This window comes from Calliphora vicina, chromosome 1 (assembly GCF_958450345.1).
Source record: "Calliphora vicina chromosome 1, idCalVici1.1, whole genome shotgun sequence".
Taxonomy (NCBI): domain Eukaryota; kingdom Metazoa; phylum Arthropoda; class Insecta; order Diptera; family Calliphoridae; genus Calliphora; species Calliphora vicina.
Window position 1 is genome coordinate 148,082,228 of NC_088780.1, and position 23,860 is coordinate 148,106,087.

The window sequence follows — 23,860 nt, forward strand, 5'->3', positions numbered from 1 at the left end:
CGAGCAAGTTTAAAAGGAAATCGACGAGACTTGCTTCAAGTAAACTTGCCCTGTGTAAAAGCAGACTAAATAATTGATAAATTAAACAACTACTTTAAAATTTTATGAGAAATGAACAAAATAGAGCTTTTCAACATAATGAAAGTTTAGCAACATGTTGCTGCAATATAAATTATCATAGATTAGGCTTTATTCTTTAAATTAAGAAAATTCTGAAAGAAGCAACAATTTTTAAAAAATTTTTCAATTAAAAATATTAATTGCATCCCAAGCATTAAGTATATTAATTTTTTTCTTTTAGCAACATGTTGCTGTGTTTCGTTTTGTTTAGTTAAATAACTAAACAATTGATAAATTAAACTAAATACTGATTTTTAACTTTATGAAAGTTTAGCAACATGTTGCTGCAACATAAAATATCAAAGACTTTGCTTTGTTATATAAATAGAAAGGAAATAATAAAATATTAAACATTTTTATAAAGTTTTTAAATTAAAAATATTAATTGTATCCAAAGCATTAAGTATTTAAAATTTTTGGCTTAGCAACATGTTGCTGGGTTAAATTTTATATAAGAGAATTTACCTAAATTTTCTTTGGGTTAAGTTAATTTATCATTTTTCTTTTAACATTATGTTTTTTAAACAATTTTATTGAAACATTAGAATTATAAATATTCCTTAAATACTAATTTTCTTTTTCTTTTTTTTCTCATTAAATTTACAGATCAGATCACAAAAACCCTACTACTCAGCAGATCCCGAAGTCGATTCACTGGTAAGTTTTGTTTCCAACGATATACATATTTGTCTATATGATTTCAATAAACAATGATTTTCATAAACAAAAACACCTTGACCCACAAACAACAACTTAAAAATTGCCATAGTTTAATGTTTATTTTTCACAGTGTTCAAACAAATTTAATTCAATTAAATTTAATAGAAGAAAAAAAAACACACATTTTCTAAACAAGAATTTAAATAAATTTGTCACAATGTTATTTTGTTTGAGAGAGAACAAACAAACAAAAAAATGTTTGTAAAACAGTTGCTGTTTTGAAAAATTAAATAAATAAATAAAAAAAAGTGACTACAACAAGTTCAATGTCATTTAAAAGATTTTATTTTAAACAACCAGCCAAATCAGCCCACATATGTTAGAATATTAAAGAAGCTTAATTTTTATATATATTTTTTTTTTTCTAAATGGCTAGATGTATTAGTTAGGTTTTTTAAATTAACTAGATTTTTTAGCAAAAAAACCAAATAAATATTTTTAGTTAGTTAGAGAGGTTTACAAACTAATTGCTTGACAATTTTTTTTTGTTTTGTTTGTTATTGTTATTGTCATTAACTTGACACTTGCATACAAATGCAAATCAAGTAATTATAATAATTTTATGGCATTTATTATGACTTGTATTTGTTTTAACTCTTTTTTTGTTGTAGTTACATTACAACAATCACATTTGAAAGCAATTTAACGTTTGTTTTATTTATTGTATTTTATATGGAAAACCCTTTTTTTGTTGCAAACCATGAGTGTCTGTATAAATGTAGCTGGCTGGGTTTTGTTTGGTTGTTGGCAAATAATTTTTACATCATAATAATATTTGCCAGTCACACAGTCATGTGAATAACTAAGCGAGTGAGTGAGTGAGCCCGCCATTTATGGTATATATTATTAGTTTATTACCAATTTAAAGGCCAAGAACATGCATTAAATTGTAGCATGTGAATGAAGTTAAACATGTAGTAAAAACCAAAACCATTGACTGACTGTTTGCTGTAAGTTGCAACAAACACAAACTCTCAGATACACAAACACATTCAACCATACATAGATAGATACTTAGAGCAGTTTGAGCTTGCGTATAACAAGTACTTTTAACTCATAAATCATTTTGTCGTCGTAAAACATCATGCATGCTTGCTTGCTGCTGCTGCTGCTGCCGTTGATGCTGTGTTTGTTTTCAAATCAGTTGTTCAGTCCAATGTTGCCAGCTAATGCTGCTCTTAATACAGTTGTGATACTGTCTGTTTTAGTTTTATATTATTTTTTTTTGCTCTTCCATACTTTTATATATTTAAATGCTTAAACATTTAGTAACACATAGTTACTTAACATACAAACGTTTTTTTTTTTAAATTTTTATAGATTTTTTTGCTCATAAAAAAAGCAAACCAAAAAAAATAAAATAAAAATCTTAGTGTCATATCGAGTATTTGTAAACAAATTTTTAATGACACTTCTTGACTTTTTTATACAAATTTTGATCGTAAAAAAACTCAGAACAGATAGATACACATCCCCAGACTTTTAGTAAAAAACACTAAAGAGCAGAAGATGAGTTTGTTTTATTACTTAAGGGTAATATTGTTTGTTCTAAAAACTGTTTGACAGTCGGTCTGGTCTGGTCTGTCTATACTAAATGCAGTTGCTGGCTTTAGTTTGAGGTTTTTGAGGTAAAATCGTAAAAATGTCATTTTACAAAAATCATAATAAAAAGTTTTTTTTTCGCTCATAAAAATTCTATAGAAATAAAAGTGATATTTTAATTTACTAAGCAACAAATGCTGTTTTTTTTTCTTCTCTCTAAAATAAATATAATTTTATTTAAAATCCGGTTTTGTTTAAATATATATTTTTTTTTGGTTTTTGTTTTGATCATCATTCCTTTTTTAATAAATATATTTTATAACTTTTTAGATTTACTTGTTTTAAACTATAGATTTAATGTTTATTAGAGGTCAAGGTGATTTTGTTTTATAGTAATTTAAAATTGTATATAAACAAACAAATATTTATGTTCATTTTTTCTATATTTTTCTTATTACAGATGGTGCAAGCAATACAAGTACTTCGGTTTCACCTTTTAGAATTAGAAAAAGTAAGTACTAATCTAAATTAATAAATAAAATTGAAAAAAACTAAAGAAAAATGCCTTAGATTTTAAGAAATTAGAGAAAATTGTTCAGCAACATGTTGCTGCAACATTTTAGAAATTCACAAAATAATTGTTTTCGTTGTATATAAACAATTTTGTACAAATATATCAAATATTTTAGAAATTAGCCAAAGCAACATGTTGCTGCAACATGTTTACAAAACAAAAATATTTATAAAAATATTAAATTTTATTAGTAAATCATCATAAGGAGAAAAAATGATTAAAAATGTCAGTATTTATAAAGAAAATGTAATATTTTACTAAGCAACATGTTGCTGCAACATTTTGTTAGGCACAAAAATAATTATTTTTATTTTGCGATTCCAGCCATATGGCAATAATACAAATATATGGCAAACTAACCAATGCAACATGTTGCTGCAACATGTTGACAAAGCCAAAATCATGATCAAATCAAGAATCATGATCCTAGGATTTCTTAAGACCATAGTTTAACCATAAGTTTAAAACGTGAATCATTGTTGCAACATAATGCTGCAATATTTTAACAAATCCATTTCAAGAAATGTGTGATAACTCCCACCAACAAATCTCCACCATTAATTTTATAACTTCCTTAAGACCGGCTTGTTGTGAAACATATTCAAATTAATTAAATTTGACCGCTAATAGTCAAATTTGAGGTTCCAAAAATGATGTTAACTCCCCTTGCTTTAAATACTCCACCATCAATTTAGAACATTAAAAACTACTTAAAATGTCTCTAATTTAAAAATTATAGTAAATTTGTTCCCTTCATTGTTTTTTTTATTTAGTACCCCTTATTTAAAGCCAAAATTATTATAATAAAAACAAAAAACAATTAATATACAAATTAACAGAATTTTGTGCACTGAAAAACTTCACGCTTAATAAATAAAGCTCTAACTTTCTTTGTTAGAGAAAAAAAAACTCTGTGTAGTATTTTTTTTGTTGTTTTGTTTGTAGACTTCAACATCCCCCTTTTGTTTAGAGCCATTGAAAAAAAGGAAATTAATTAAACAAATGTTAAGCAAAGCATGACCAAATGAAAGAAAGAACTACAATGTTTTAAAACTAAAAAAACAAAAGTAGTTTTATACAAACAATTTCGTTCCCAAATCTAAATAGATTTCCTTAATTTGTTTTATTTTTAAACTAATTTACTTAAATAAGTAATTATGTTAATTTTTTTTGTATAGATTTCAAGATTTAAAATTTGAATTCTTTTCAAACCCACTTGCTGATCTGCTGGCTTACGACAACATCTCAACAAATCAAGTTTCTTAATATAGTTTGAGAATTTGTATTTTTTTTGTTGTTTAATAATTTTACATTTTTTTGTAATTATTTCCATAGTTGTGGCTGTATTTATTAATCTTATATATAAAAGGAAATCAAAAACAAATTTTTAGTGTTTTTTTTAAGATTTTTATTTAAATTAGAAAAATACATATAAATTGTTTTTAAACTTGATTTTGTGTAGAGATTAAAATACAATCAGCAGCAGCAACTGTACAGAAAAAATTAGCATTAGTTTTCCAAACATTTAAATAAATCTTATTTAGAGCATAAGCCAGTTAATTACAGAGAAATCTAAATATATAAAAAATATGTATTCGCCACATGTTGTTAATAAAATGTTGCCTCAACATTTCCAAAAAAGTATGAAATTATTTTAGAGTTCGTTTTTAATAAATTTTAGCAAAATTTTTGTTTCGTAAATCCTTAGCAACATTCCATGCTGGCAAAATGTTGCCTCAACATTTCAGAAAAAATATATATTTAACTCTTTTATGCAGTGCTAATATTTGTATACTATATTTTCTATACCCGACCTAAAAAATCTTTAAATTAAGTCTAGCAACATGTTGGTGCAACATGTTGCTGCAACATTTTATTATAATTCCCTGTACAACTTAAAATACTTAAAAATACTTGTTTATAACATAATTTTTATAAAGTCATAAAAAAATTCTTAATGTTGCAAATGTTGCAGCAACATTTTTAAATGTTGCTGAGCTTTAAATAAAGATTTTTGCATATTTCAGAAACATGTTCAAAATTGATTTAAATAAATCTCAAACTTTTGTTTTTGCTATTCAATAAGCATTATGTTGCAGTAAATTCGTATGTTGCTAGCTTTTTTTATGATCTTTTTCAAGATGCCTGCCTCACTTGCTGCCTTGTTTCATAATTTCTTCATTAACTGTGGCATTTTGTAAATATTCCCCACTCTGTCATAACTTTTTCTTATTAACTTATCACGCAATGACTTCAAACCACAAATTATCATTGTACGACAATTCGATTTGAGATTTTTTTTCTCTCCTCCGGTTGCCTTTAACGAAATAGTTAACATACCACCCAAACACTGGCTGGTAATAAAAAGGAATTTCTTTAGTTGAATTATTTTCTTCAATTCTACCAACTCTACTCCTCCTCATACTTGTGACGGAACACAAGTTAAAGAATTGTTGTGTGTGTTTTTTTTCTTTTACATACATAAATTTAACATTAAACAAAAATGTGGCTGTCTGTCTGTCCGCTAAAGTCTCTGGGTATAAAAGGCAAACAAACACAGGCAACCAGCCAGTGAGACAAGCAGTTTCCTTAGGAAAGCCAACCATTATACTGTATGTACTGCAATAAAGTGCATTTTTATATACACAAATACTCACGTTTGTAATGTAACAGACAATGACAATAACGAGTCATTCAGCCAGCCAAACAACCAGCAACATACAACATCCAGCCATTCAGTCAGTCATTGAGTCAGTCAGCATTTTGCTCGCTTAACATGTCAAATTCAACACTTGACAAATTAATCAAAATTATCATTAACAATGCATCAACACACTGTTTCACTGTTTCAAGCAGCAGCAGCATCAGCATCATTGCTGCTGATGATGATGATGGTGCTGCTGATGTTGTTGTCGTATGCAATTGTAGCTGCTGCTCATGATGATGACAATGATTCCAATGGTTATAGGCTGGCTGGCTGCCTTTACTGTTTTACTGGCCAGACATGTTTTGTGCAAATTTTGAACAAAAAAAAAACGGGAAGAGTTGCTGAAGAAAAAAACGTCCTGGGCTTTTTACTAAAATAATAACAATAACAACCATAAAGAAAACATAACAATTTATAAAATGCATAACAACTGCAAAACACAACATCGGCAGCAGCAGTGAGAGAAAAAATAGCTTTTAACAAACATGTCCAGAATGTTTAAAGAACTTTATAATAATGGCCGGACTTTGTCTCTTTATAGTGTTTATTATGAAAACAAATCGTAAAATTAATAATTATAAATGTTTATGAGAAAATTATTCTTATTATTTGCTTTCCCTCATCCCTATAGTAATTGAGTTAATTGAGTATGGCTTGTAAACTTTCGAGTGTATGATTAAACTTTCTCAATTGTTTGCACAATTTTCTATTTTTATATAAAGTTTTGGGTTTAAATCAAGAGTTTTTTTTAAACAAAAATTTTAAAAAAAGGAAACTTTTGTTTTGGTTTTTTATGGCTGGCTTACTTACCAACAAAACCAGTCTTATGTTGGCTGTTTTTTTTTTCTGAAACTAAACAACAGTTAAGACCTCTATTTCAACTCCTGGCTGGCCACAGAAAACAAAAACCAGGCATGTGTTTTTACTGTTTTTGTTTTTATTTTCGTTTTTCTGTTTTGGTGACAATAACATTGACCGCAAACTTTTTGGTAAGACTCTCTCGCGACAGGCTTAAATACCTATATATAAAAACATTTTTTGCCAACTGACTTCAGAGCTTGGCGGGATGACTGGTCAGTTAAATAAAATAAGAAAAAAAAACTGAGCAAAAAATATCTCAAACCAGTTTGACAACTTCAAAATGTTACACACACAAAATATTTAACAGTGACACAAAAACAATTTTTTTCCAGCCTGCTTAAAGCCTGATAAATTTAAAAAAAAAAAATAATAAAAATACACAGCCTTTTTTTGGTCTTTATTCATTATCAATTGAAAGCTTAAACTTTTTCTTCTTAATGCTTTCAATGTTGTTGTACTCACTCAACTCTCTCAACTCCCCAACATTATCTTGAAAATTTTATCAGAAACATTAAATTCACAAACAAAAAAAGCACACACGTACAACAACAACAAGAAATGCAACTCTGAGCATTTTAAAGTTTAAGCATAAAACTTACACGAACGCCAAACAACACACTGTCCGCCAGAGAAGCAGCAGCAACAAAAAAAAAACGCATTTTATTTTTGGTTTAAAAGCCAGGGTCTTGTGGAGTCGCGAGGCTAGCAGGAGGTGTGTATAGCCATGATGTGTTTAGCCATGGTTACCATTGTTGTTGGGAATGATTCCTTTAGGCCAATATGCATATGAGTTGAACATTTTCAAATAAGACAAGAAACTGATGCATATTTATGCCAATTTTTATGTTACAGCCGGCCGGCCAACAACAAGAACCTCCAACCATTGTCAAAAACACAGTTTGAAAAAAACAAAATAACCGGCCGGCTTAATTTTTTAACATTTATAAACAAAAAGGGTTTATACTCATTCACTCACTCACTCACTGGCCAGCACACAATGCGCCATTTTTTACGCTAAAAAGCAAGAATTTAAAAACCATACGCAAAAACTAATTTGCATGTCTATCATGAAGTTGATGGGTTTTTTAAAAAAATGTACAACAACAACAAACTACATATATTTATACTATATTTTTTTAAAACTAAATTTACATAAAATTATACTCGTGTAAAGTAAAATGAATACAAATGTATACAAAAAAAATAAAATAAATTGAAAAAAAAGCTTTTTGTAAAGTTAAGTGGATTTTTTCAAATAAATCTTCATGAAATGGTTGAAATATATATTACAAAAAATTTTGTTAAATAATTGTTCAAAGCTGTTTTTAAATTTTAAACTTTTTCAAGTTTAAACGATTTTTCAAAGCTTTAAGTTATTTTATAGCTTAAAGCTTTAGTTTATTTCATAACTTTAGGTTATTTCACTGATAAAAGCTTTTTAAAATTGAAAGCTATTTTTTTATTTAAAGCTATTTTGTTAAAAAAATCGATTGGAAAATATTGAAATATCGAAAAACATGCTCTAAAGCTGGTTTTGAGTTTTTTTTAAATTTAAAAGCTTTTGAAAATTTCAAAGACTTTTAAAAGCTTTTAGATATACAATTTTTTTTTAATTAAACCTTATTTTTGTTGCTCATAATTTCTTAGTTTAAGGCATTTTTCTATAAATTTAACATTTAAGTATTAAAGCTTTTTATGTTTAAAAACATATTTTTGAAAACCGTTTATTTTATATATGAAAATTTAAGGCATTTTTCTGTAGAACTAAAAAGAAAAAACTAAAAGCTTTTAAAAGTTTCTTAAAAAAGCTTTTAGTTTTCCTACATATTAGCAGCTTTTTCTTTATAAATATTCTATTTAATGTTTAAAAGCAATAATTTAAACTTTGCACCATTAAATGAACCCTACACCATATAAAATATAAGAAAAATACTCTACATAAACATAAATTTAATTTAAAAAAAAACCTAGAAAACTATAAGAAAAAAACTAATCAAATCCCGTTCTTTTTTTCTTCTTTTTTTCTTAACGCCCTTCACTTCTTTTGCAACAAAACAAAACTACTACTACTACAAAAAACTACAACAAAAAACCAACCATATTGAAATTGATATCGAAAAAACCAACAATCAAAATAGGTACATGAACTATGCGATAATTTCTGTCATCGATATATATCATGTCTAAAGGGTAAAATGCCAATAGATTTAGTAATTGACGAACGGGACACCACCAAACCACCAGAATTGGGTTCAGCTAATGGTGAAGGAAGAAGTAATGCCGATTCAACATCACACACCGATGGAGCTAGTACACCAGACGTTGTGAGTACCCCCTTCGCGGGAGCACATGGTCCTATATTGGCGAGCTACAATGCGGTGGTGCACCCATGTTCGTAGTACGATAACGACCTTCTTGCAAAAACGAAGCGGGTGCTCACAATGCCCTGGGATTAAATAAATAATTAATTAAATAATATAAAACAAACAAAAAAAAATTAACAAAAAAAATCTATAACAAAAATTTAAACATAAAACAAGTGTAAATTACCAAAAATTTTAAAGAAAATTATGAGAAAAACTAAAGCGAAAAAAAACCATAAAACCACGTTTCAAATTTACCAAAAAATAAAAAAATAAAAGAAAAAAGATTGCAACACGTATAGCTTTTACCACTGACCAACATTAAACAGGCCACAAAAAAGTTTTTTTTCAAGTGATTTATTACTATTGAAGCTGTGCTTGTTTGTATGTTTGTTTGTTTGCCTCAAAAAATATACTTACTTACACTCAAAACAAAAAGTGCGTAAAAAACTTTTCATTTCATTTATTTGTTTAAGTTATATGAACATTTGAAATTATTATTTTGTGTTTTTTTTTATTTATTTTTGAAAACTATCAATTTGGTTTGAAAGGAAAGTGCAAAGTTTTTAATTTATTGCAGGTTCCCGAAATTTTGCCAAATTTGTTAAAGAAACCAGAAGTAAATTTAATTAAAACTATACGTGCTGCAATGTTTTTTTTATTATTTAGTATTTTTATAATGTGGATAAATTTTATGATTTTTTTTCTTTTTTAAAAGATGTAAACAAAAAACAAAAATATTTTTTTGGTGAAATTGAAGGCAATAATTAAATATTAAAGAATTGAAAACAAACAGCCATTTAATTATTAAACTAAATTTTGAAAAATATTTTTGTTTTTTATATTTTATTATTGAAGAAAGAAAAAAAAGAAAAGAAATTACAACAAAAAACAATCATAATTATGTTAAAAACTTAAACAAAAAACAAAAAAACAATTGTAAAAAGTACCGCAACTTTACAAAAAAACAAAGAAAAATTAACTTAAAATCTTAAAACAACTTCGTTTTTGCAAGAGGCCCATATAGCTCGCCAATATAGTATATTTATATATTTAAAACAAAATTTTTAACCTTTTTTTTTAGAAAGAAACAAAAACTAACCTAACTAATATTTGAAATATTTAAAACATTATTTTTTACTAACCAAACACTAACTAAAATTTTTTATTTTTTTTTTTAATTTGAAGATTTTTTTTTTTTTGATATAAAACAAACATTTTTTTGAGGTATAGAAATTGTTTTTGATAACAAATTTTCTTTAACTTTTTTTTATAAAATGAATTTTTTCTGAAAAAAAGGAACCTCAACCATTTAAACCGGTGGAACAAACTTATGCCAGTTACCGCATCAAAAATGAGGCCGACTTTTAGTTGCCCCGCCCCTTTTTCCTTATAATGACAGTTTATAACAAAATTTTAACACTTATACGTAACTCATACAAAAACAAAACCCAAGTATACGATTTTTTCTAAAAAAAAACACACTTAAAAACTACACACCAGCTAAATAAGAAATAAAATACGTCCTTTTTTCAAAGTTTTTTTTTTATTCAAAAAAAAACTTGCCAAATGTTTTTTTAAATTATTAAATTTTTTTTTAATTTTTATAATTTAAATATAAAAATAAAACACTTACACAACAAAAACTTAAGTTCAAATAAAAAGTATACGAATATTCTTAAAATAATATTAAACAAACAAAACTAATAATTTATTATAAATATTTAAACAAAACATGAGAAAAAAACAGAACGTGTAATATATTAATTATTAAAGAAAAGTATTTATTAAACAAAAAAAAACTAAACGTTTTACATTTACAAAATGCAAATAATTGAAAACAATTCTTATAAAAAAAGTAGTATTTTTAACAAAAACTTAAACTATTTCCTTCTCAAAACAAAACAAAACCTACAAAGAAAACGATATACGTAATTAAATCTATTAATCGTTAAGATAAATAGAGACTTCCTCATTAAAAACAAAAAACAAAAAAACATTAATTGTTTTTAATTTTTTAAAAAAAATTAAACCCCCACTCTTTACTTACTATAACTAAACTAAACTAAATACTACTACCTACTACTACTTACTACAAACAAAAAAGTACTTAAAACTAAAACTTAAAATAAAAAAAGGTTACTAAACTCTATAAATATAGGTAATTTAACAACAAACAAAAAGCTTTCGATAAAGCTTTTTTGTTCTAAAAAGCTTTCGACAAAGCTTTTTCTTTAAACACACAAAAAACAAAACAAAAAAACTTTAGATTATAGGCAAAACGTTAAGGTAACAAGAAAAACTACAATTTTGAAAAGCTATATGGGCAGGATAACAAAAACAAATACAAAATATTAAAACAAGTTTTAAAAGCTTTCCTCTTAAGTTGCTTAAACTCACTACGTTTACTTTTTGGTTTAAACAAATAGTTGTTGTACTTTATAATTAAAACTTAAAATAATTTTAAAATTATTGTAAAAAAAACACAACCCCCCCCCACAAACCCCCTTAAAAGAGGAAAAGTCCAAGCTTCTGGCTAAGGCTTTTCCTCTTAAACAAAAATTATACGATTAAAGCTTTGCTTTGTTTTACTTTTAATTCTTAAACTTATTAAATAATATTATTATGTATACCAACAAAAAATAATTTAAAATTAAAACAAACAAAAAAAAGAAAATCTTAATACTTCCTATAAATATTATTATTATTTTTTTTTAAAAAACATTTTAATTTGTTCATTGTTGTCTTTATGTTATTTTATATATATAAATCTTAAAACAAAAAAAAAACTGAAAAATTTGGAATCAAACAATATTTTTCAACAAAAAATACACAAAATCCTGAAATACGTAATATTTTATTAGGTGATATTTTATACAATTTTTATTATTTTTTTTTTTATTTTTATTAAACATTTATATATATATATTTATGTATACAAATATGTATGGTTTTTATTATTATTTCCTAAAGCATATTTCAAAACAAAAAAAAAACAAAAAGTTTCTTTTTTAAACTTTAGTTTTTAGCAAAATTGTAATAAAACGCAATCAAAAACTTTCATTATTTTTTTTTTAAATTAAAAAAAGAAAATTTTCTAAAAACCCCCCCTCCTTACACTAAAGTTATACGAAAACAAAAACTACATTTTTAAATGTAATAATTTTAATTAATTTGTATGTATACTAAACAAAAAACAAAAATATATATATATATATTAAAACTACAAAAAAAAATTAATATAATTAATATAAATTTATTATTAATCTATGAAAAGAAAAGAAAAAAAACGAAAAAAAGAAAGTTAGCCAATAATTAAAAATATATATATATATTAAAATAATATATTTCAAAAATAAAACAGAATTAAAAAAAAGAAAAAATACCTAAAAGTTTTGTTATTTTGTTTTTGAAACAATAAAAGTCGTCTTCAGCTAAACATGGCCCTGGATGCTACATGGATTTGCAACTACTCTCAAAGGATTTAGCGCTGATGAAAAGGATTGCTCGTGTAACATCGTTAAATAGTTTAAGTAAACCCCTTAGTAACTTTATATATAAATTGTAGGGGAAAAAACCAAAAGCCGAAAGCAACTAATTTAATCTCTCTTCAAAGCAAAAATTATGTAAAAATTTTATAATTTTGTATTAAAAAAAGCAACAATTGTAACATATTTCTCCCCAGTATCCTAGCACTATATAAATCCTTTTAAAAATCTGGATAATTTCAATCATATAAATCTAATATATATCACTGGAATAATTCAAAATTTCTATCCTGACAGTCACACTTAAATTTTAATTTTTGGCCAATTATAAACTGAAAACTAATCAAATATCAAAATTTATTTTTTTATAGAAAAAAAAAATATATTTTTCTTGCGCTCCAAATTAGATAAAATTCTTATCCACATCTTGATATTAAGGGTATTCATTATAAAAAATGGAAAATTACACTGATTTTTGTGCATTTCTACAAAACAAACACAAAAAAATACAAATGTAAAAAATCAAAGTATAATTTATATATTTTTTTTTAATATTTTTATGAAAAATTTTATTAAATTTCAAAATTTTCATTATTTGGAGGGAATATTTTCAGTCCAAAACCACAATTTAACTATCCCTACATTTCCTTTCAAAATACTCTAATGTTCCTTAAAATAATTACAAAACTATCAATAAATTTTAAAGTTCCAGTATTTGGATTTAAATATTTAATTATGGATCATCCAGAAAGATCTATCTGCCCTTATGTACCCAGAAAATAGAATTTTTAATGTAATAATAATAAAAATATGAAAAATGGGTTTAAATTCCAAAATGTTATTTCTACTCTGGCCATTTAAACACAAATTTTGCTATTCCAAACAACCAAAATTCTTTAAAAAATTAAAAAGTTTAAATATTCTAATATTTGGACGTAAATCTTTCATGATCATAACTAAACAATAATCTTACATTCCCAAAATATGACATAAATTTAGAGGGAAATAATTTCAACCCTGATATAATAACATTTTTCTATTCAAATAGTGACAACAAAATGTTTTGAAAAATTTTTAAAATTCATAAAAAAAAAATAAAATTCCGAAAATTTCAATAAGTGAAGTAAAATATTTTCTAAATTCCAAATGGTCATTAACCCTTTCCCTGTCCTGTGCATCAGATATGATGCACGTCCGTGCATCACATATGATTCACAAATTATATTATTTCGGCAAAAAATTTTTTTTATGGGGACCGGCAAAGGGTTAAAAATCCCTGCCCTAATAATCAAGAAAGCCTTTCTGCCGTCTAATGTTCAACTTGAGTCACTTTATTTTAATGGTAATATAATTAAAATATAGACTTATTTTATATCACAGGATAGGTAATTGTGTCTATTTTTCAAAACTGTATAAAGAATTTCAACATTCAAAACAACTTTCATATTTGTTATTCAAAAATCCCTACCCTAATAATCAAGAAAGCCGTATTTGCCGTCTAATGTTCAACTTGAGTATGTGTATTTGAAATTTAATATAAATCAAATGTAGACTTATTTATATCATAGGATAGGTAATTTTATCTGATTTTCAAAACTGTATAAATAATTTGTACAATTCATATAATTTAAAAAACTTTTGTTATTTTTTTAAAATCTTACTTAAACTTCAATTTAAATATTTCCGCAGCAGTTTAAGATATTCAAATGATTTTCATAACTGCTATGAATTTGATAAACGTATTTTTACTACATACTTGTTAGAGTTCAAAGCCAAGACTTAAACAAATTTTATTATTTTTTACTGAGAGTAAAAATATACAAATGTACATGTTTACTGTAACTATTTCAAAATTTTTTACAAGCTTTTTAAATAATATTATGGTCACTGTAATTATGTATATGATTGCGGTAATCATAATATGGTAATGTTACTATCAAATATAACCATTTCAAAATTTTTACAAGTTTTTTAAATAATATTATAGTCCCTGTAATTATGTATATGATTGCTTTAACCATAATATGCTAAAGTTACCATCAGCATGATTATCAGAAGCATTATATATGATTGTAGTAAATATATGTTTATATCATATTATATTGTTTTCTGATTATGATAACCAAAATGGTTATCACAACTTATTTACTACAATCATATATATGATTGCTAAAATCATCTGAATTCTAACTTTAACATATTATGGTTACCATAATCATATAAATAATTACAGTGACCATACATTGTTAAAAAAGCTTGCAAAAATTGTTAAAATAGTTTCAGTAAACATGTACATCTATATTTTTACTCTCAGTAAAAATAATAAAATTTGTTTAAGTCTCAAATCTGCCTAACTATTTATCTATTACTCCTAGTTGAAGCTAAATGAAACATTTTTAATTTTTATACCCTTCACCATGAGTGGCAAGGGTATATATAAGTTTGTCATTCTGTTTGTAATTTCCACATTTTTCATAAAGTATATAAATTCAGGATCGTTATAGATAGCGGAATCGATATAGCCATGTCCGTCTGTCCGTCTGTGTGTTGAAATCAACTTTCCGAAGCCCCCATATAACTTACATACACGATTCATACATCAATATCTCCGAAATTCTTCCGGCTCGGTCGCTATTTAAAATCGAGAAAATCGGTCCACAAATGGCTGAGATATAAGGAAAAAACTAGGACAACCTCGATTTTTGACCTATATCGGGATTACTAAGTCATTAATATAGACAATATGGATATCTAATGATAGATATTTCAAAGACCTTTGCAATGACGTATATAAGACCATAGTAAGTTGGACATACAATGGGTCAAAATCGTAAAAAAATATTTTTTAACCTGAATTATTTTTTCATCAAAAAATTTTTTTTTTCATAAATTCTTTTTCCAAAAAAATTAATTAAAGAAATTTAAAAAAAAAATTTGAAAATTTTGGAAAAAAAAATTTAAAACAATTTTAAAACATTAAAAAAAAAATTTTGATTTTGTTTAAATAAAAATATTTTTAAGTATAATTTGGTGAATGGTATATAAGATTCGGCACAGCCGAATATAGCTCTCTTACTTGTTTTCTATAATTATTGTTTCATTAAATTTAAAGAAGTTTGAGCTTTAAATCATCACTTTATAATACATAGCCTACTTTGATATCCTTAAACACAACTTGTATGGCAACATAGAACTTGCAAGCTTAATTTTTGTTTGTAATATTAGCAACGTTTTTGTAATTTTTACAGACAATTGATACGAAGATATAAAATTTTTCAACTAATTTCTATATATAGCTGACATTTCCCGATTCCTATTTCATTATTTTACTGACTTCTTTCCCTAATTTGTTATTTTGTGAAACACAATCTTAATTGTATAGCTATGATTACCCAATCCCTGGAAAATTATTAAAGGTGAATTATATGAGAAATTTGTTCCCTTAAGTGAATAAATTAAGTTAGAAACCTTTTTTTATAATCCAAATACAATTAAGCAAGTGCTTTATATTTATGTAATGATTCAATGTTATAAATATGTTACAATTTGCTTTAATTTTAACCAAATTTTTTTATATTTTTTTTGCTTTAAATATCCCTCTATTAAAACAAAATTTATTTAAATGACATCTTGCCCATATAAAACTTTTCCTAAGGTTTAAAGGAAACTACCTAATTACAAGACAATATTTATGCTAAATAATTAAAAAATATTAAACAAAAATAATTTCTCATAAAACTAGCTTGCTTTATTACTACTAGAAATTCAAAAAAAAAAAAAAAACATAAAATTATTGTATGTAAATAAACTATTTTTGCTATAAATTCAACAAATAAAAAATTATAGTAATGTAAAACTAATGCATAAACAATTTATTTGAAAGCAAACAGGATTTTCAGCTTCATAGCAACTTTACTACGTAATGCAAAACCAGACAGCAACGCAAAACAACGTAGCAGCAAAAGAGAATTTTTCTGCCATGATATTTTGAGAAACGTATAGCATAATATTTGAAATTTGTGTGTGAGAAATAAGTGTTTTAGGAGAAGAGAGTGTGTGTAACTAACAAGTGACTTTCATATGAGCGTTATTTACTATATATTTCTTTACTGCTATATTAATATTTCCAAAGATTTACAAAATTTTCTCGGGGGATTTTATTTAAAAAACTAAGTATAATCCATAATTTAAGGCACGAGTATTTTTTGGGTGTATTTTTGAATTTTTTTTTTTTGTATAAAAATTACCAAAAATAATTAATTTTACATATGTTTTAGCTGTCATCTTTTCGCGCCGCTTTAGTTACTACATATTACATTGTATAACGATCATATTACTATTTGTATAAAGGAAAAAGAATTGAAATAATATGAAACCAATTTCTATTGCAACAAAACTTAAAATTCGGCACACTTTATTGTGTTCAACAAAAAAACAAAATATAGTACATATATGAAAATCATAAGCTGATTTACGAAAAAGTACAAATCTTTTAGAGATCATATAACATTTGGCTATAGTTTCATATAACTGAAATTTGATTTTGACAATTCACACAGACGTTACACAAATATACAGACAGGGGAGCAAAGAAAAACAAACAAACTAAAAAAAGTATAGTATAGTCACGCCTATTGTGTGAAAAACCCAACAGACAAAAACGGGTGGTGTTGGTTTTATGATTTTCTTTTTTTTTGAATTTTTGGTTTTTTTTATTATTATTTTATTATTATTTTTCCAGCCATTGTTATTTGCCAAAAGTGTGACAAAACATACATGTTTTACAACATGCAACCATGCATTAAGGTTATACTGTGGGCCTTTTTTTCTTGCTGACTTGGTTGTTTGTATCGTTTTTCTCATTCAGTTATTCAGTCAAAAAAATAAAAAAATATGAGCAAAACAAAACTGATTTGTGATTTGCGTGTTTTGATATAAATGAACAACAAAAAAAAATGGTTTTATGAACACCCACATAGAGAGTAATAATTTTGGAAAAGCAAAGCAAAGTGTAGGAGTTACTTTATAATTTGTTTCTACAAAAAAAAAAAAACAAATTTTAAATATTTTAAACAAACCTACAAAAGTTTGCTCTTTTAGTGTCTGCTAAATCAAGCTTTATTTGATTGTTTAATTTTTTTTAATACAAATTTTAAGAATTTAACAATTTCCAAAAAGGTATCACATTCTACGCTAAAACCAAAGTGTTGGCTACAACAAAAATTTAACATTTAATTTTTTTCTGTTTTTTTTTTAAAAAAAAACAATTCATCAACAAACAAACTATAAAAATTTTAACATTTTAAACGCGTTCAATGGCAACAATACAACACTCAAATAAAAAAATTATAACACAAAACCCCCAAAAAGAAACCAGAGCATTATTTAAACTAAAAACAAAAGTATAAAGAAATGTTTAAAACTGGACTGTGAATTAAACATATTTTAAGAACGTACTTGAAAGCCATACCAAACTGCAATATTGAACACAAAAAACCTTAACAATCCAAAAAAAAAGACAGACAGTCAACTCAAGTCAAGTCAACCAGCCAGAGTTTTGATTGTATTCCTTAAAACCGTTTGCTCTAAAAATGATGACATTTTTGTGGTTTTGGACTTGAAAGATACCAGGCATTTAAACAAACGTACGTTCCAACAAAAACAAAAAAAAAACAACAACTAAAAATATCTATATAAAAATTTTTGCAGACGCGACACTTCATACATAATAAAATCGTGAAATGTCTCAAATGTTGATTTCAATGTTTCAGTTTTGTTTTATATTTTTTTTCTGTTTTATAGATTTAAACAGAATTGTATTGACAACAAATAAATAAATACAACCAAAAAAAAAAAATTAATATCATTTTGAACAATAATACCTATAATATAAAAACGCAACAACACGTTTTCCAAAAAGGTTCTAAAATTTATAATAAAAATATTTTTTTTGGATTTCACATTTTTGTTACTCTCTCTACTACACTTTGTAGGTTTCTTGTTTAACCTTAAACTTGGGACACATTCGAAAAACTGAAAGAAAAAGTATCAAATATAATCAACGTCAACATTTTTTAGGTTTTAAATTTTTGGAGTTTTGTGGTTTTGCCAAACCGATTGTGGACCAGACATAATACACAATAAACAAAAGCCAAAAACTAGTAAAAACTGTTTTTTTTTGTTCTTCTTCTGATGTTTCTCAAATGAGTGCACAATTTTGGGGTTTATTTAGAGTTTAAAAATGAAAAGATGTGTTAAAATCACGATCATGTTGCTCATTATCATCAGCCTCATAATTACCTTCCTAAAGGAAGGTGTACTCATCATTAAACATCACCTTGATGCTCATGATAATGATGTTGATTACGAGTATCAAAATAACAAAACAAAACTCAAATTCAACCCAAAGTAATGTTTATGTCTTTTAAAAACTGGTTAAAACATTATGTTTTTTTGTTGTTTTTGGCCAAAACTAACAATAACAACAACAAATTTAATACCAAAATAAACTAAAAGAGGATATGTTTTGTGGTTTGTAGCTTTTTTGGGGTGATGATATACAATTTTTGGCAGACAGTAAGACGCTTTAATGAATAAAACTGCAAAAAATTAAAAAAAAAAAACCGAACAGAGCAAAGAATACATAAAATTAACAGCCTGAAAATTTGTAATTAAAACTGGAGTTCAAAAAATTACAAAGAATATATTTTTGGAAAAAAGTACTTTTTTTTAGGAACAAATTAAAAAAAGGATATTTTAGGTACTTTTAGGTACAACAGAAGATTTCGTTTAAAAATAAATTATTTTTATGGTTAATATATTCCTTTTTAAAAACACTTTTGGTGCTTATTTTCAAAGAATGAAAAAAACATATTTTTGAAAAAAGTACTTTTTAGTTACATTTAAAACAAAATAAAAAAAAAGTATTTTTAGGTACTTTTGTTACACTACATCTCAGTAGCAGATTTCATTTTATAATTTTTGTTGGTAAAAAACTACTTTTTTTTACTGACCTTTTGTTGCTTATTTTCAAAGAATTTTTTTTTTTAAAAAAGTACATTTTTTAGCCACCTATTTTAACAACATTCTGCATATGAAAACTAAATAATATTTTTCAAAATGTATTTCTTACATAATATTCTAAATACTTTTTACCATAAAAGTACCTACTCTATCACGAAAATTAAAAATTACTAAAAGCAAAGAAAGTACTAAGCATGCTACCTTGTTTTAGCTTTACGAAAAGTACTTTTTGTAAGAAAAAGTTTATACCAAAGAACTGTGTATGCTACCTTGTTTTAGCTGAATTATAAATACTTGCTTTAAATTTCATACCGTAATCGATTTTCAAAACATTTGCTAAATAAAGTACTTTTTATGGTACTTTTTTTTACTAAATTTAGTACTTTTACAAAGTTTTGTGTTTTTCTTCCATTGATTCGCTAAAATTTACCAAAATCCTAGTTTCTTAACAAAACGTACTTTTTAGCGAAAAGTACTTTTTTCCAAATTCAGGCTATTACGCATAAAAGGCCATAAATTGCTTAATTTTAAGTGATCTTTATAAACCAAATCATATTTTTTGCAAAATTTTGTACTCTATTTAAATTTCACGGAAGGTACTTTTTTTGCTGAAAAGTACTTTTGCTCTAAAATTGAGATTTTATGGTACTAACATTTTTTTCAAATTTTAATTTTACAACTTACTTTTACTTTTGGTTAAAAAGCAATTTAAATAAAGTACCATTAAAAGGTACTTTATTTAAATTGGCAGGAAAGTACTTTTTTGCAGAAAAGCACTTTTGCTCTAAAATTGCTTAAATTTGCTTAAAAATATCATTTTAAGGTTCATTTTTTTTCAATATTTAGTACTTTTATCAGATATTGAATTAAATATCATATAATTTATATTATGATTTTTTTTTGGTACTTTTTTTTAATTTGAGTATTTTGACATAAATTCACCTTTTAAAGTGGTTGATTATTAAAAATTTAAATTGTTATAAAAGCTAAAGATAAAATTTTACAATTTTACAACATTTCACCATTTCTTTCAATAAAATGAAAAAATTTCGAAAATTTCCAATAGTTTTTTTTTTTGTTACTAATTTAATTAAAAATTCAAACCCATACAAAAATAAACCTTCAAATATTTGTTGTTTGTTCATAAAGGTTTAAATTATTCTTGGAAATACACAATTTTAAGCCTTTTAAAACAAAACCAAAAAATTGTATAAATAAAGGTAACAAAATCAACTCAACTGTTTTAGATTGAGATTTTTTTGCTTTTAATATGCTAAAACTTAACTTTAACAGCAAAAAATCAAACAGAAGCCGCCTATGGGTGATATTTTGATTTCTAATGCGTATTAAAATTTTAAACATTTAAATGACAATGATTTTTTAAAATTTAAAAAAAAATATTTAAAATCAAGACAAAATTCTAAAGAAATTTAATAAAAGGAATTCATTTGCTTAAAAATGCCTATAACTATAACGGATTAAATACCTTTTTTTTTTAAAAAAAAAACAAAAATTTTTTGTTTCATTTTATATTACGCACACCCTTGCCTTACCACATAAGCTGGGCGAAAGCAGCTTAAAAGCTTAAAAATAAATTGTATATTCCACTAATAGTTTACACCCTATGAGGAACCTGAGTAGGAACTTATTTAACGCTATTTAATTTGTAAATTTCTCTTTAGTTTTTGTTGGAAACCTTACAAAGTAAAGCAACTAAACTAAATATGCTTAAAACCTTAAAGAGAACATACTTATTACACTGAATTTACATTTAATTACACAAGTTCAGCTAAAAAGCCTATGCATGAGCTTTTAGGCTTAATGGTTAAATAACTACAACCACCCACCCATCCATCCATACATCATGTTAAATGTGTTGCAGGGAAAACCTTTGATGTTGTTGAAACATTTGTAACCGCATTTAGTCAAATACTCTACTCAAATATCAATGGAATTTTAATACTTAAACTAACAATTATTTTAATCTTTGATTAGCCTTCTTAACTAGCTAAAAGAAACAAACCCTTTGAAGCTTTCTTTTTGTAAAATGTTGCAGTGGATCAATAACAATTATCCTTTTTCTTCAATTTCCTTTTAACTTAAAAAGGGGGAAGTAACTTTTTTTAGGTTAAATCATTAAAATTGTATTGACCACTTGTAAAATGTTGATTTGTAATTTAATCCATCATTTGCTGGAGTTCTGGGTTATTTATACTTACTTATATTTAGCTATTAAAGGATATTTGTCGTTTGTTAAAAGGGGAGGTTAAATTGTATGGCTAGCAGGGTTAATAACTAATTGAATATTTTAGTTGTGTGGCCACAGCAAAGTTCTTGAAATGTTAAATTATTTAAGGAATAAAAGAAAAGGATTATGTGTGTTTGCAGAAACCGGCCCATTTGGTGGGTTTTTTTTCCATTAATATTTTATTTGTAAAGAAATTTAAGAAGGTTTGGGAAATTAATTAACTAGGAATATTTTTGTTTATAATGCATTTTTGTTTATAGCATTTTTGTTTATAGCAGTTTATATAGGGAAATCAGGATTATATTTTCAATTATTTGTTATGGCACAAATTGTTTGTTATGGCCCTTAATTGTATTTGGTACTTTATGCACAAAAAGTACTTTTACTCAAAATCTAGTTTCTTATTGGTAAAAACATACAATTTTATAGAATTCTTTAGGTTTTTTTATAGTTTTACTTTTTTAAAGAGTACATTTTCTATAAAATCGCCCGTTTTGTGCCTATGACATAAACAAATAATTTCATTGAATTTAATTTAGCAATTTTAGTACCTTTTTAAAAGTTTGTTACATTTTCCGGTACTTTTTGTAAAATGTACTTTCGCTATATTTCATAATTTCAGGTTTTTGAATTCTTTTATTTAAACTCGGACAAAAAGTACTTTTTTAAGAAAAGTAATTTTTCTTTTAATCACCCTTTTTGTGATTTAATAGAAAAAATCATTTCATTCAAGAATTTTGCCAAAGTTCTTTTTGATGATTCTAGTTTTAACCGTTTTGGTACTTTGTTTTCAAGTTTTAGAAAGTGAGTTTTTTAGTACTTTATGTAAAAAGTACTTTCTGTAATTATAGTGTTTCATTCTAATTATTTTATTCAAAATTTACAAAAAATACATGCTTAGGACAAAAAGTACTTTTTTGTGAAAAGTACTTTTTCTCTAAAATCACCCTTTTTATGCCCATAATATAAAAAAAAAATTATTTCATTGAAATTAATTTCGCTAAAATTTTTTTTGAGGGTACTTGAGGTACCTTTTTTTGTATAATTATTTTGGAATGCTTGTTTTTTAGTACTTTTTGTAAAAAGTACTTTCTGTAATTTTCATAATTTGGTTTTTTTTTAAATGTTTTATTAAAAATTTACAAAAAATGCATGCTTAGGACAAAAAGTACGTATTTAAGAAAAGTACTTTTTCTTTAAAATCACCCTTTTTGTGCCCATAAAATTATTTTTGAGGGTACTTGTGGTACCTTTTTTCATATAAATATTTTGGAATTTTGTAAAAAGTACTTTCTGTAATTTTCATAATTTTGTGTGTTTTTACTATTTGTTATATTCAAATTAACAAAAAATATATGTTTTGAGCAAAATGTACTTTATTTGCAAAAGTACTTTTCCCTTTATATCATTATATTGAATTTAATTATATAAAAGTACTTTTTATGGTTATATTTTTAATAATTCTGGTAATTTTTTGAAAATTTTTAGATTAGGCTATATTTTAATGATGTCTGGTTATTTTTTAACTTAAAGTTATATTCTGTCTGTTAAAATAAATTTTATTTGACAACTGTTGCTATAACTTTGGGATAATTTATAAAATTTAAAGAGCATTTATTTAATTTTTTTTAATTCTAAAACTTTTTATTTTATTTTCTTTTAAGCCATAAATATTTGAAATATTTCCTTTTTGTTTTTTTAATTAACCTGAAATTCTTTTCAATTTCCTCTAAAGCATTTAACACCTTTTGGTCTTAAAATATTTTTTAATTAACTTTTTCTCTAGTGGTGTTACTTTTTTCATTTATATCATTCTTTCTTCTGAGACACATTGGCAACAAATTGAAAAACGCAAAAGCAAAAAAAAAAAACACACAAAAATAATTTAATCCCTCTAAAAGCTACAAAAAAAAAACATACGTGACTAGCATTAAGTTAATGAAATTGTCATTTTAAAGTTCATTTCATTTTAAAAGACTCCTTAAGACTCCTGCAACCTCCAACGACACAAAGCAGCCTTAACAAGGTGTCAAGCATTTAAACAGACACACAGACTGCTGAAACAAAAAAGTTAATTAATGAACCCTTTTTTTAATGTTTTTAACTGTTAAATGAGTTTTAAAGAAATTAAATTAAATGAAATTAAATGAAACATGGTTTAAATTATATAAGTATTTATTTAAAATTCATATGTTAATGTTTAAGCCAAAATAG

At 25.2% G+C, this 23,860-nt stretch overlaps 1 protein-coding gene across 2 annotated transcripts in view; it reads left to right on the forward strand.

Moving 5' to 3' along the window:
* Positions 1–23,860, forward strand: part of hth (homothorax) — a 188,852-nt gene that overhangs the window by 33,413 nt on the left and 131,579 nt on the right. For both annotated transcript variants that reach the window (XM_065516109.1, XM_065516110.1), the window contains exons 4-6: positions 727–777; positions 2,843–2,893; positions 8,663–8,848. In XM_065516109.1, coding sequence (XP_065372181.1) covers positions 727–777; positions 2,843–2,893; positions 8,663–8,848 — 288 coding nt within the window. The remainder of the gene's footprint in view (positions 1–726; positions 778–2,842; positions 2,894–8,662; positions 8,849–23,860) is intronic.